Source organism: Arachis stenosperma, chromosome 6 (genome assembly GCF_014773155.1).
Source record: "Arachis stenosperma cultivar V10309 chromosome 6, arast.V10309.gnm1.PFL2, whole genome shotgun sequence".
In the NCBI taxonomy this organism is placed as follows: Eukaryota; Viridiplantae; Streptophyta; class Magnoliopsida; order Fabales; family Fabaceae; genus Arachis; species Arachis stenosperma.
Genome location: NC_080382.1, coordinates 112,109,138 through 112,126,105, shown reverse-complemented (window position 1 = coordinate 112,126,105; position 16,968 = coordinate 112,109,138). Strand labels below are relative to the sequence as shown.

At 27.4% G+C, this 16,968-nt stretch overlaps 1 protein-coding gene across 1 annotated transcript; it reads left to right on the top strand.

Moving 5' to 3' along the window:
- The first annotated feature begins 8,279 nt into the window (after positions 1–8,279).
- On the top strand, positions 8,280–11,294 carry LOC130934412 (WUSCHEL-related homeobox 11-like). The gene is made up of 4 exons (XM_057863992.1): positions 8,280–8,727; positions 8,839–8,967; positions 10,393–10,592; positions 11,244–11,294. Exons 1-4 carry the CDS (start codon positions 8,280–8,282, stop codon positions 11,259–11,261), a joined length of 795 nt encoding a protein of 264 aa, XP_057719975.1. The 3' UTR covers positions 11,262–11,294.
- Positions 11,295–16,968: the final 5,674 nt, after the last annotated feature.

Below are 16,968 nucleotides of genomic sequence, written 5' to 3'. Positions count from 1 at the left end.
TGAGTGTGTTGTTATCCAATGGAGGTTGGGGTGGATAGGAGGGTTCATTTGTTGGGAGAAAGGACTCATAAGGATATGGAGATGGTGAATATTGAGATGGTGGTTCTGGGTGTGGTTCATATAGTGATTGGTGTGGTGGATAAGGATTAGGGTCATATAGAGGTGAATGGTGGAAAGGGGCTTGTGAGTATGGTGGTTCAGAGTTATGTTAGGGAGGTGGTTCATAAGCATATGGCGGGGCTTGTTGGTAACTACAAGGGGATCCACCATATCTATCATCTTGGTACGCACCTCGGAATGGCTCTTGACTATAGTAATTTGGTGGAGGTTGGTTGTCACGAGAAGGTCCACCATAACTATCGTCTTGGTATGCATCATAGAATGGTTGTTGGTTATAGCGCATTGGAGGGGTTTGTTGCCAAGAGGGTTGATCAAATCCTTGTGGCTCCTCCCATCTTTGATTCTTCCAACCTTGATGCCTATTCTCATTATAGCTTCCATTCCTTACAAACAACATTGGAACCAAACTTAAAGCCAGAGGGGTGAGAATTCATAGTAGCAAAAGAAAATAAAAACAAAAATTAATGAAAATAATCTACTGAAACTAGAAACACTGACAAAGAAACGAAAAAGCAAATATTTACAATAACCAATAACAAGGCACACGTTTGCAGTTCCCCGATAACGGCGCCATTTTGACGATCGGATTCTTGCGTGGTCTAGAATTTTACAAATAAGCTATCATTGAAAGTATAGCTTCTAAACCAACAAAAATCCTTTCGTACAAAAAACTTGTTTGTCACTAAAGCAAACCCAATAAAATTTATAACCGAAGTATTTAAACCTCGGGTCGTCTCTCAAGGAATTGCAGGGAAGTATGATTTATTATTGGTTATGGAAAAATGTATATTTTTGGGTTTTTGAAATAGAGAACAAGGAAATAAATTAGCAATAAAGTAAATTAATTATTATGAAAACCATTGCAAGGTATAAAAACTGGAAATCACATCATAGTTATCCTTATCAAGTGTGATGAGAATTGTTTATTGCTCCCACTTAGTTAACCCTTACTAAATAAAGGAAATTCAAGTGGACTAATCAATTTGATTCTTCAAGTCCTAGTCAACTCCTATGGAAAGACTAGCTTTAGAGGGATCCAAATCAATAAGCAAATTCTAATTTTCAATCAACAACTGAGTTTGATAATTCAAGTGTCACCAATTACTTAACTAAAGCAAAGGGGAAAAATCTAAATTAAATTGGAAGCATAAAAAACATGAATTTGAAGAAAGCAATCTTAAATCTGAAATACTTCAATATGTATTAAATAAGAAAATCAATCCTAACATGGAGTTCATAAACCAATATTAACAAACTAAAATAATAGAATAAATAAAAGTAGAAGAGGAATTAAAGTAAAGGAACATTGAACCTGGAATGAAGAAGAAGTAAACCTAACCTTTAAGAGGAATCCTAATCCTAAATCCTAAGAGAGAGGAGAGAACCTCTCTCTCTAGAAAACTACATCTAAAACCTAAAATTATGTAAATTATGAATGTTGTGTTGATGTGTATTGAGTCACTGTATGTTTCCTGGCTTTATTCTGTGTTTCTGGGCCAAAAATTGGGTCAAAACGCGGCCCAAAATTGCCCCCATCGTTTTCTGTTATTTCTGCAGATCGCGCAGGTCACGCGTACGCGTCGGTCACGCGTGCGCGTCATTCAGCAATTTTCCTTGTCATGCGTACGCGTCGTCCACCCGTGCGCGTCATTCATGCAGACTCCAATCCTCGCGTACGCGTCAGGCACGCGCACGCGTCGCTGCGACTTTCTCCATTCCGCGCGCTCGCGTGAGCCATGCGCGCGCGTCGATGCTTGCTGGTCATCTCCTTAGTTTCTTGTGTTCCTTCTATTTTTGCAAGCTTCCTCTCCATTCTCTAAGCCATTCTTGCCCTGTGAAGCCTGAAACACTTAACACATGGATCACGGCATCGAATGGTATAAAGGAGAATTGAAATACACAAATTAAAGATCTCTAGGAAGCAAGTTTTTAATCATAGATCAAGACTAGGAAGGAGTTGTAAAGCCATACAAATCATATGAATAAGTAGATAAAGACTTGATAAAAACCACTCAATTAAACACGAGATAAACCATAAAATAGTGGTTTATCAGTGACTAATCAAGAGAGAAAAAGAAAACAAAAAAAAATAGAGCACAGCTCATAGAACTAATAGATCTTGTTGAAGAACATCCGCAATTTCAGACAATGGAAATAAGAATTTTACATAATCATGAAACTATATCATTTGTAATTTTATTACTTTTCCATAAAAAGAGACTAAAATTCATCTTCCAATCAAAAAAAGTATACTTGTAATTTTTGTTGATCTGATAGAAAAATTCTTGATTTTACTTATCCTCTAAAAAAATTTTTTACATTAAATGATATTCTCTCATAATTAAAAATAACAAATTTATAATGACATCCTCTGATATTAGGTAAATGTCATACATAATAATACTACTTCTTTTTTTCTGATAAATTATACCAATATTTATATTGTAAGAATAAAGTTTAAATATATATTCTAAGACTAAAATAAATAAGAGAGAGAGAGAAAAAGATAGAGAACAGCTAAGAGAAGTAGCAATTCTTGTTGAAGAACATCCGCAATTTCAGACATTGAAAATATGAATTCTACATAATCATGACAACTCAAAAGACACTTAATTTTGTTAAACTATATACAATTTCATTACATTTTCATAAAATGAAATTGAAATTCATCTTCCAATAAAAAAGAAATATATCTTGAATCTTCGAAATTATGTCACCATCATCACCGATATGAACAGAAAAATAATTTTTAATGGCCAAAAAATCAATCTCACAGATAATCAACTTGTGATTTTTATTGATCTAATAAAAAAATTTTAATTTTATTTGTCCTCTAAAAGAAAATACTTACATTAAATGTTATTCTCTTGTAATTAAAAATAACAAATTTATACTAACATCCTCTGATATTAGGTAAATGTCATACATAATAATACTATCCTTTTACTATTAAACTACACCAATCTTTATACATAATAATACTACCCCTTCTTTTTGGTGATTAAACAAGAGAGAGAAAAAAACAAAAGAAAATAGAGCACAGCTCATAGAACTAATAGATCTTGTTGAAGAACATCCGCAATTTCAGACATTAGAAATAAGAATTTTACGTAATCATAAAACTATATCATTTGTAATTTTATTACTTTTCCATAAAATGAGACTAAAATTCATCTTCCAATAAAAAAATTATATTTGTGATTTTTGTTGATCTGATAGAGAAATTCTTGATTTTACTTATCCTCTAAAAGAATTACTTACATTAAATGATATTCTCTCATAATTAAAAAAAAATTATAATGACATCCTCTGATATTAGGTAAATGTCATACATAATAATACTATCACTTTTTCACTGATAAATTATACCAACCTTTATATTGTAAGAATAAAGTTTAAATATATATTTTAAGAGTAAATAAGAGAGAGGGAGAAAAAGATAGAGCACAGCTAAAAGAAATAATAAATCTTGTTGAACAACATCCACAATTTTAGACATTGAAAAGAGAAATTCTACATAATCATGACAACTCAAAAGACACATACTTTTGTTAAACTATATGCAATTTCATTACCTTTTCATAAAATAAAACTGAAATTCATCTCCCAAAAAAAAAGAAATATATCTTAAATCTTCGAAATGATGTCACCATCATCACCGACATGAACAGAAAAATAATTTTTATTGATCTAATAGAGAAATTCTTGATTTTATTTATCCTCTAAAAGAAAATACTTACATTAAATGATATTCTCTTATAATTAAAAATAACAAATTTATACTAGCATTCTCTGATATTAGATAAATGTTATACATAATAATACTATTTTTTTACTGTTAAACTATACCAACCTTTATACATAATAATACTACCCCTTCTTTTTGGTGATTAAACAAGAGAGAGAGAAAAAAAAAATAGAACACAGCTCATAGAACTAATAGATCTTGTTAAAAAACATCCGCAATTTCAGACATTGAAAATAAGAATTTCACGTAATCATGAGACTAAATTATTTGCAATTTCATTACTTTTTTACAAATTGAGACTAAAATTTATCTCCCAATAAAAAAGAAGTATATCTCGAATCTTTGAAGTTATGTCACCATCATCACCGACATAAACAGAACAATTCTTAATGGCCAGAAAATCAAGCTCACATATAATCAACTTGTGATTTTTATTGATCGTATACGAAAATACTTAATTTTATTTATCTTCTAAAAAAATACTTATATTAAATGATATTCTTTCATAAAAAAAAAATTGGTAAATGCCATACATAATAATATTATCCCTCTTTTACTGTTAAATTATACCAACCTTTATAAGAGAATTAACAGATCTTGTAAACATCCACAATTTCAGATATTGAAAATAAGAATTCTACGTAATCATGACAACTCAAAATACTTAATTTTGTTAAAATATCTGCAATTTTATTACCTTTCCATAAAATGAGACTAAAATTTATCTCCGAATAAAAACGAAATATATCTCGAATTTTTGAAATTATGTCATCATCATCACTAACATGAACAAAAAAACAGTTCTTAATAGCTAAAAAATCAAGCTCACAAATAATCAACTTGTGATTTTTATTGATCTGATAGAGAAATTCTTGATTTTATTTATATTCTAAAAAAATACTTACATTAAATGATATTCTGTCATAATTAAAAATAACTAATTTATACTAACATCTTCTAATATTAAGTAAATATCATACATAATATACTATCCCTTCATTGTTAAACTATACCAACTTTTATACTGTAAGACTATAAATCGGGTAGGGTTGTTAACCCGATCTGTTACAGGTAAGGTTGAATGCGAAGTGGGTTTGAGCATGGGTTATATAAGGTGCGGGTTGAGTCTCAACCCTACCTGACCAATCTGTACCGTATATATGTATATGTTATAAAAATATGTTATAAGTAGCAGGTGTTGAACCAAAGACGAAAAATCTCTCACTTAATGCAAAAGATTTTTACCATTGAGTTAAGATCCTCAATTGATATTTTAACACTTTTGTTTATGTAAAATTTAACTCTATTTTAGTGATACAATATTTTATCATAATATTTTATTTGTGTTTGTGTTATTAATTTAACAAAGACTTTTATGTAGAACTGAACATTTGATGATTATATTGTTTATGAAAAAATTGTGTTATTTGTAGGATAATAATTAAGTTGTTTGTATTCAATTTTTAATTTGCATGCTCATTAGGTTATATAATAATATTGCATATTTATGAAAATTCGCGGATAAGATTGGATACCCGCAAGTAGCAATATTGAGTTTTAACAAATTTAACTCAGATAGAATTAAGATTGAGTTCAAATTCTATTCTATTCTACCTACAGGTATACTACACATACAAGTATTTTTGGAGTCTTATAAGTTGGCACAAGCCCAACAAAACATACGCGCATTACACTCCCACATTCAAGAGTAAATACACGCACGTTACTCAACCACTTCCTGTTTCCAAAGCGCGCTACTCACCATTATGAACGACTCTTCTTCTTCTTCCTCGATGAAAACCACAACTGTCATTTTTCGTTTTACAGAACAAATCAGAATAAAAATACACCCAAATATCTTCGTTTTACACCCAAATATCTTCATATTACACCCAAATATCTTCGTTTTACACCCAAATTTACTGCAGATACAGAAATGAATTATGTTACGTGTACACTAAAATTAGCCACCGAAGTCAGCAAGGTTGCAAAGTACACCCAAAATACACCAAAAATACACCATATTAAAACAAGCATAAACTATAGAATGCAAATACAACTATAAAACCGTTATAAAAATAACAAAAATCATATTCATGAATCATAACTAAATAGAAACTAAAATAATTCAATTAAAAGAATAAGACAATTCACCCTTCGTCAGATGAAAAGTCATAAACTGTAAATATACCCAAATTTTTATAAAAATACACCCAAATATTTCTAATCTAACCCGAACGTCTGATATAAAATAGACAAGATTATATTAATTCTAATCAGAAGTAGTACATTAGATTCAATTCAAACAAGGAAGAATTAACAGCAAATTTCACAAGTAAGGTTCACGCACTGGTTCATCTGACAATCTGAAGTTGAATTATCCATTATCTTCAAAAACGATTTCAGAATTTGATGTCAAAAAATAATAGAAATCGAGAAAAACACGTAAATGAAGAAGAAGAAAGAAAAAGCAAGAAATTCGAAAAAAGAAAACGAAATCCTTTCAAGAATTAAAAATCTGTTAGAAGCGTATGAAACATATGTGCATAACAAGTGCATTTAAACGTAATATCAATTAAAAGACTTATAAGACTTATATAGCAAAATCACTTATATGTAAAAATTAATCCTTCTACCTATTGACATCCCTGACTGAAGTTTTATGACCATCTCTCTTTATTAATAACTTTATTTTAAAAACATCGCACTGCCATTTCTTCCAAAATACATATCTTTGTAACATACAAAAATAAATAAATAAATAAATAATGTGTAATGAGTAATATCATCCAATTTTAGGAGAGATTGGTAGAGTTTATCCTTAAATTTTTACATAAAAGAAATCCATTCTCCGTTTACAACAACAAAAAACAACAATAATAATATGTATTTATACTCTTAATTATACGTCTTTCTCTTCGTTTTTTTTTTTTCCTTTTTATCATTCAAAATGGGTACCGTGAAACACAATGTATAAGATTTTACAAGCAAAAGACATAAAAAAAAAAGAAAAAAAAGAAATATGTTATTTACACATTTTAACTGTGTCTAAACTGAGAACACATGTTTTCCGTAACTTTTTTTCCTTCCCCCCCCCCCCCTATCCTTACACTTAATCTCCGTTAATATCTTTTTCAAAATTCATGGAAAGGGCTCAAATAAAACAATTGAACAAAAAAATTTAAAGATCAGTAATTTTAATTTATATTAGTAATACTTTTAGCTAATAGTCCAATATTTTTAGTCCAATATTAACAAATTTAAATATTGTTGGCTAACTGTTAGGTGTTAGCTAGTCAAGGATAATAAATTGTTTGATTTTATAATATTGCTCCAAACAATTATCTATAATTTTAAAAAATTACTTGTTTTAAAAATTAAAGATGTTAGATAAAAATACATAAATAATTAGATATCTAATTAACACATCGCTTAACGTAATAAATTTTTGTAATCAACTTTAAACATTTATCTCTATTTAATAGACTACATTTTTGAAATCCTAAAAATTTACTCCGATAAATAGAAATAAATAAATTATTATATATAACACATAATATTATTATATATATAACATAAAGTCATTTTTAAGTTCTGAATGTTTAAGTCACATTCTAATTTTATTTTTAACATTTAAAATATTATATATCTTTTAAATATTTTGTTTTTTATTATTCTATTATATATTTTTATTTTTAAATTACTATCACCATCATTATGGGCACTATAATTACAAACGTTGCCACTAAAATATTAAAAATAATATAATAAAGGAAATAATATTTTCTGAAAAAAATATTTATTGCTGAACTAGAGATCGAACAAAAAGGAATAAAATAAAATATTTAAAATAAAAAAATCATTTTAAATATTAAAAACAAAATTAAAATTTAACCTAATCGTTAGAAATTAAAATAGTAATATATATATATATATATATATATATATATATATATATATATATATATATATATATATATATATATATTCCTTGAATAAAGTCTCGAAATCAAATGTTGGAATAAATTTCTTATAACAAAATGATTAGGCTCAGCACATAATTCATCTAAATGTTGAATAACATTTGAAGAAAATGGCCTCGTGTGAAGAATACTCATTGTAGTTCGCACCAAAGTCTGAGAATGAAGGCTATAGAAGGAGGTATAAGTAAATTCACAGCTGATAACATTCTCAATTACATTTAATTATTGTCTCCACCTCTTGTATATTATTAACCCTCCTAAATCCTAATGCATAGTTTACCTCATTCCGAGTTATATGTAAATAAATATATATAAATACACACACATATCTGTATCTTAGTTATATAGTATATATATATTATTATTCTGGCTGCCTAGGTTTCAGCTTCAACAAACATTATTTTCTTTTTAGTTTTGTTTGCATTGGAATGGAAGAGCAAGGGCAGCAACACCATCAAGACCCAAACAGGAGCCATAGCCATGGTGCTGGTGGTTCTTCCTCTTCCTCTGAGAAGCAGAGTAGCGAACCGGTGCGCTCAAGATGGACGCCCAAACCGGAGCAAATACTTATTCTTGAATCCATCTTCAACAGCGGCATGGTTAACCCTCCAAAGGACGAGACCGTCAGGATAAGGAAGCTTCTAGAGAAGTTTGGCGCTGTCGGCGACGCTAACGTTTTTTACTGGTTCCAGAACCGTAGGTCCAGATCTCGTCGCCGACAGCGCCAGATTCAGCAGCAGCAACAGCAGCAACAACACCACCAACACCAGCTCGGTGTTGGTGTTGTTGGGGTTGGTGTTGGTGGTGCAATTCAGTGTGATCAGGATCACCCTGGTCAACCTGCACTCTCAGTAGGGAGTTCTTTGGGTTTCGGAGGTTCTTCTTCTTTTGGAGATTCTTCTTCTTGTTCTTTTCATCTTCCTCCTCCTCCGACTGGTGCCGTTGGCGGTTCTTCTTCTTCTTCATCTTCCTTCGGTGCTGAGCAAGAAGCCATGGATAACTTCTTCTCTGGTGTTCCTCCTCCTCATCATCATACTCCTCAAATGGGGTTCCAGGAAATTGATCACACTTCATCTTTGTTCCCTCATGTTCCACCAAATTTCACCTACAACTCCGGTAATTCATTCATTCATTCAATTGCATGCTTCTCTTAGCTTGCTTTTTTCTATTTTACTCTTTTTTTTCATTTCTTTTGATAATTTTAATTATGATAACTTTTAATAACCTAACTATACCCTACTGTATAACTCTTATTAAAAAATTAATTAATTAATTTCTTGCATAATTTTCCCATAAGAGGTGTTTTTTAAGTTTTTTTTTTTTTTAAAGACGGGTGATATTTTTTATTTTTTCAAGGACTGTATGTTTATTAAGTCTGAATTGCATGATTGTTATTCTTTTTGAGTATTTAATTTAGCTTAGTTTGAAGCAAAAAATTAAAAGCAAATTAAATCGTTACACTTCTTCAACAGAGTTTTTTTTTTCTGGGATGAATTTCTCTAAATGACTAGCTAGCTAGCTAGGTAGAGAGTGATAACGGAAATTAAATTAAATATAATTGAGTGGCATGTTGATTGATTAAGTGTTAAATTAATTGGGTTCTAGTAATTAAGGTATGTATGTGTTCTAAAGTTGTTTCCTTTTCGGCTAATTAAGTTCAGGTGGGCTACAGAAGAATAAAGTAGCTAGTAGCAATCTTTTTCATGATTTGACACTTCTGCATTTGAATTTGCATGAAAGTTGTACTTTCCGGAAAAACATGAATCTACTTTCCGGTTGCAGTTTCTGTCCTTTCCTTTTTATTCATATTCCCCTCATCACTTTTTATTTTTCTCTCTTTTCTTTTCTTTTTTATTTTCAAGGTTTCCAAACCCTAGATTATTTTTTCTCTCCTCATTCTTCGTTTTATTTGTTTGTTTCCCCCTTTTGGTAAATTGATGGCTACACCCTTTTTACTGTATACTATGCTATTTCTATATACTTCTCTCATACCGGATTTCTTGTGTAGAGTAATAATGGATCCTATATAGTAATGTTCAACATTTCAACATCTTTGTTCATAATTATTTTTACTAATGACGTGGTCATCAAAGAACTTGCCATGGTATCCGTGGAGTATAGTTCATTATTAATTAATTAATTGTCATTTTCACATCACTCTTTTACATTTTTTCAGTAACTGGAATAATTAAAATTATTCAAGAGTTGAAATTCTAGTCATGTAATTTAATTATATAATTGGAATCATTTCTTGCTTCGCTTTACATTCTTAATTAATAATTTACACTTTAATTAATAAAATCACTAAAAACTAATTAACTGTTATAATATAGATATACTTCACAGTTAATTGTGCTTAAAATTGAGTAAATAAATGAGAACCATAAAAAAATATTTATAACAAATGATTAACTGTATGTTATATGGAACCTGAGAACTATGAACCTATGATACTAAATGATTACTTTCAAAGTTTTTATGAACAATTATGGTGAGTTGATGCATGTAACAGTTAACAGTGAGTTAATTAATTTTGGGTAGGATTTGGGGGCAATAATATGTCAGGATTCATCACAGTGTTCATCAATGGAATTGCAACAGAAGTTCCAAGAGGTCTTATAGACATCAAAACATTGTTTGGTGAAGATGCAATTTTAGTTCATTCTTCAGGAGTGCCACTTCCAACCAATGAGTTTGGCTTCTTAATGCAGACCTTGCAGCATGGTGAAAGCTACTTTCTGGTAATTAATTAATTCAATTTTACACTTTGCATTGCCTCCTTAGTTATTAAATGCTACCTTCTATTTTTCAAATTTCTTAAGAAAAATGACCTACCTTAATTAATTAGGATTATATATATTATGAATTTAATTTTGATATTTGATTATGTAATGATATGTTAAAAAAAATAATTAATTTTTATATTAATTACTTGATGATTATTTAAAAAAATAAATATAATTAAACAAATGTATAAAATGTTTTAGATGATCAGCATATTAAAATTAAATTTTTATATTATTAGAATTCTTAATTTGGAGAGTCTCAATAACAAATTATTTGTATATAATTTTTCAATATAAAAATGTTATTATCGATCACTAAATTGATAAAAAAAAATTAATCTGATGTACAAATATTCTGTATTAAACACAGAATTAAAAAAACGATGTAGTTAAAGAGTGTAATATATATTGTCTAATCTGAGAATTACATAAATAATAACTATTTTGACGGCTTAAATTCATGACTTTGAGAACACAATTACACTCCTCTAATACATTAATTTTTCAAAATAATAATTTAGTTTAAAGAGACATCTTTTATTTTTAAGATAGAGGATAAATTAATCTTGTTTTTCAGTTAATGGTTCTAGAATTTCGGTTTTACAGGTTCCAAAGCCAACATAAGCAGGAACCGGTCGATCGTGGTAGCAGAAAAATGGAAGCTTCGTCTAAAAATGTTCTAATTCCGTAATATTTCATATATGGATCAAAATAATAGAGATCTTATTGTGCTATGATTATACGTTCTTATTTTGATTTCTACTATAAACTTTTTTTTTTCTAAAATTATAATATATAATGAAATTAAGTTGTGTAATGTATATCTTCCTTATTTTAGCTTGTATTATTTTTCAATCAGTTTGTGGTGTGGACGGAATCTATGATTTATATAATTAAATTAATCAAATTCACTTACATTTAAAATTAATGCTGTATGCGTCATGGCATGAGGGAGTAAGGTGTTAAATTAATGAAATTGTAAAATGTAATGCGTTAAGCCGATGATGAGCTATAGCTCAAATAATATAGTCTTTCCATAAAGTCGAGAATTTAAGTTTTTTTATTTTTGATTAAAAAAAGTAATGCGTTTAAGATATAATTATTTATGTTTTTTTATGAGTTTAATTTTGATGTATTTAATTATATAAAGTATTTTATATAGTCAAGTAATTATATTCACTCTTTTGAATGATTATTCATGTAGTTAATGTAAAAAATAATTATTTTTTTATATAATATTATATAATTAAACGCACATATAAAACTATTTTATACTAACAGTATATTAAAATTAAATTCTTCTTTTATTAGTTTTAATTTTTAGAAAAAATATTTTTATGACATGATATTATATTTTTTATAACAGGAAGATTTAAAATTCGATCCATATTAAACATAAAAAATAGCATAAAATAAATTAAAAATAAAAATAGAAAGTTTATGTTAAAATTTACTCAAATTTAAAAGTGATTCTTGTATAAAAGACTGTATTAGATATATAAATATTTATGTGCGGTATTAGTTTACATTATTTAAAAATAATTTTATAATAAAATGTTAAATTCTGTAGTGGAATTTCTTATACAATGAACATTAATTAGATATATATATATCACACATGGAAATTAAATGTTACTTTGTTCATTGTGAATTAAAGACATTATTAAAGGAAGAAAGAGTAGGGCGTGGGGAATTAACAAAGAAAAGTTGAAGAGAATAAATAAATAATTATAAGTAATAATAAATATATTTGAGAAAGAATGGTTGGAAACATATCTAACTCTTTGACTTGTGTTGTCTATCTTTTTGCCATCTATTCCTTTCTCAAGGAGCAAAATGGGGAAGACTGACTATTGTTAACAACATTTCAGACAGCTATTTGCCTCTTTCTTATTAACAAGACTGTAGTAGTATTCATTGAATTTTCTTTTCTTTTTTCCAATAATTCATATCCTTTATATAGTACAAATTATCATACATGGTACTTGTTGACACGTTAATCATTTCATGCCATGCGTGTATGCATATATCAACATACAATTGATTCCGATTATTATTTATTAAGTCAAGGAACTATATGAGTTAGACACACAAATCTTGTCGGCAAAATATGTGGCCACCTTACTTTTCATATGCTTTGCTCTTAATTAAGTATTTTGGATGTGAGTTTTGGGAAAAAAATGAAATTAATTTTTGAGAGAGGTTAGTGCGTATTCTGAAGCATTGCCTATCACATTGGAATAGTCATCAAAATTAATTAAATTTCTAGCTAGTAATAAATTATGACACCTTTATCAAAAGAAAATAGTTCTCATTTTTTCGGATTGGAAATGGTAAATAAAAAAGTCTAGCGAATACTTTAATTAAAATTTAATCAGTATTTAATCAACAAACAAAAAAAATAAGTAATTACATACTATTAAATATATTAAAAATTTTTAAATTAATAATCAAAATATATACTAATATACAATGATTAATTAATGGCCAAAAATCATAAAATATATTAATCTTTTAGTACTATTAATTTTCAATTATAATTATAATTATTAGATATATAATTATTTATATAATTATATTTATTAATAGTTTATTTTCTTAAATAAATAATCCAGATAGTTATACAAATAGTTGTTATTTTAATTAGTTCAGTATAATTTACCTTAATCTCATTTAGCAAAAATTTTGTTAAACTAAGACCCAAGGCTAAAGCTTTATAAAAAGAATGTGTTTAATTGGAGAATTAACTTTTTTTTATTAATATCAGACAATTTTTTTTATTTTAAATTTTAAATTTTATATTTTATTTATAATTCTAAATCCTAAATTCTCTAAAAATAAAGTTTAAAAAATTAGTTTTACAATAAAAAATTAATTAATATTAACTCCTTTAAAATTAGTTCTTTATACTTTTTCAAAGAATAAAAGTCTATTCTCATTTCTCATCATAGATTTTTGTTGTTCTCAATATTCAAACACAAAATTTATTATTTTCAAAAATAAAAATACTTACCTTTTAAACCGAAACAAAACATTTGCTCTTTTTTACAGCTTGGAAATATGTCTATTATATTGCCGCATATTACATTTTATAATACAACGTTGTGATTCAGTTGCAATCAATATACATAAATAGAAAGAACACCACAATTACTGTATGATACAGAGTTACATAAATAACTAAAATTTGTTGTAAGTACGGACCACAATTCAAAATCACAGACAACATATAAATGATAGTTACTATATGCGTGATTCCCTTTTACCCAGAGGCCAGAGCAAAGGACTTCTCTCAATAATACTACTTTCTCATTCAAATCTTAAGTTAACTGCGCCCATGCCTTTTATTATTTTCACTATTTTTTACGGGCCAAATGCTTATATATTAGTATTCGATTTTTTTCTAAAATAAAATAAAAAAAATATTTTTTTAAATAAGATTTTTGGAATTTTAATTTTTCGAATACGATTTATTTTTTTAGTATTTGGGTAAGTTCGCTAGACCTAATAGAACTCTAAAAAAAACTAATAAATTTGCCGTACTCTCCTTCGAACTTCCCTTTAAATTTTTTAAAATACACGTTTTTACTTTATGTCACGGTTTTTAAAAGAGTATATAGATTTGCAAACAGTATATAAGAATACACACAAATATCCGGACAATAAATATGATTTTTTCAAAAAAAATTTTAATTATAAATTAAGAAAACAAGTCATATTTAACAATCACAATTATTATTATCTTTTTTAAAAATACACAGATATACTAGAATAAGTCATATTTAACAAAAAAAAATTAATTATAAATTAAAAAATAATTATTTTTCAAAAATAAAATACGACTCATTCCTATGTACTCTTGTGTACTCTTATCTATTTTATTTTTAATATACAAAAATACACAAGGTACACCGAAATAATAAATTTTTTTATTTTATTTTAGAAAAAAACTTATTAGTATTCTCCAAAAATAAAATAAGCAAGTATAATAATATAAAAGATGCAAAAGTGTAAAACAGTATAAACAAGTTTCTGTTCACTCCACTCCTCTCAAGGTTTACTTTGTGTATGCCTTAGCTTTCTTCATTATTTGCAGATATTACACGTCTACACAATTATTTAAAAAGTAACATACGCACTAATAAAATTTATTATTTTAAATTGATATTTGGCGAACAAATTTATTTTTATACGTAATGTTTAAAAATTACGGTGTTAGTTAATTTTCAGATCATAAATTTTAAATTTTTAATTTTTAATTTTAAATTATAAATTTTAATAATATAAAAATATTTATTAATAAAAAGTTATTACAGTACAATAAAAGGGGTTACTGGAATAAGTTATTGTTTCTTGTCCAAAATTAGAAAAAAAATGCAAATAAAATATATATAATGATTGAATAAATAAAATATAAAAAGCGCCTTTTCTTTTTCGTATTTTTCCTTAAATGAAAGATTAATGAAATAAAAATAAAAAAGTGCATAGAAATATGGAGAACAAATTAAAAATAAAAAAATGCATAGAATCATGGAGAACAAATTTAACTCGTTAAAGCATTTAAGCATAATAGTTTAATCTAATAAATGTATTAATATAATTAGTTCCACTATTCGAATATGCAATAATTTTAATGTCTTACAGAATTTTTGTTGGTATGGATGATTGATGATAAAAATGATGGCAAAATATATATAGAGAAAACATGTTTTATATGTGATAAAGTTGACTGCTATTCAATAATCTAAAACTCTTTTTGAAGTTTTACCTACCTTCAACTTTATATATATTCACCTTCAAAATTTGGATAGTACAACACACATGCATCTCCATCATAACCATCGAGTAACTAGTTAACCTCATTGTTCTGTCCCCATTTTCTCTTGGTGAGGTTATAAGTGAGTGTTTTTATTCAAAAAAAAATAAAAAATTAAACTATTAGCTTATAAATATTTATATTGTATCTTTTATTTTATTATTTTAAGTATCTGAGAGAAGTAATATTATGACATGTATTAGAGCTGTATTTGAAAAATCTAGAATTTACATTTTTTTTATAAATTTTCAAAAAAAAAAAAAGCACAAGCCTAATAAAAAAGGTATAAAAAAATCAAACAAAATCAAACAAAACTAAAAGAATCTCTTATTTAAAAAAATATATTAAAAATATAATTATTGATATTATTTTTTTATTGGTTTAATTTTTTTTTTAAAAAATACTATCATGACATGAATAATCACTAAAATTAGATAAGAGTATAACTTCAAGAGTACTCTCCATGAAAATTCCTTTTACTCTAATAATAATTTTGGATCTAAATGATGATGTGTAGATTCATTATATATCTAATTCACGAAAAAAAAAGAAAGACGATATAATTATTTTGTGATACATTGAATTAAAAGTTTTCCTTAACACCAAATGAAACTATGAAAGGGACAGTTAGGGATTATGTTAAATACAAGTAATTAAGTTACAGATTGGTAAAACATTGAAAAGGAAAAGAAAAAAGAAAAAGCATAGATAGAATTATATTCTGTAAAAATGGGCATGATGGGTGTTGCTATTTATGAAACACTTAAATCTAGATTAAGATTTTGCTGAAAGTGCATGGCCAGTACGTGGATTTTTTCACTGGAATTAATTCTGCAACTTGGTACCCCACACCGACCAATATAACCAATGCTATTCAGACGGATGTTTTGTAAGTACATGTCTTGGATTCTTTACATCCTTTTTATTAATAATCTCTTCAGAACACATTACATTACATTTTTATATATATATTAAGATATATGGAGGCCATGAAAGGGGCACACCAACTTAGAAAAATCATGTGAGATATATAAGTTCCATTGGTTGGCATGTCTATTAATTAAATTATTATGTGCACTTGCATCCCTATGTTTGATTCACTGTTACGTTCCAGGTATATGTCATATACTATAATATTATTAGGAGTACTAATATTAATTGATTAATAAATTTGGGATTTATAGATTTTGTTGACCAGGAAACAGGTTAGTCATTCAGGGTTGGGAATTCCAACATGCATGTATATATATGTAGGGATATTTTTAATGGAGCTCATGATTAATTTGGAGGGGCCTAAGTGTGAATAATGAATGAATCATATTATTATTACTACGACTTCTTCTCTGAACTTCCAGCTGGGATTACTTTGTTTCTATGTGATAAAACCTTGAACCTTGTGGGATTTCATGGCACTACACCTCCCTTTTTATTATTCCCAAAATTGTTTAGTTTTAGGCTGTGTGTCTTGTGTTTTCTTTCTTCAATTTTATTCTTTTTAAATACTACTACTATCTC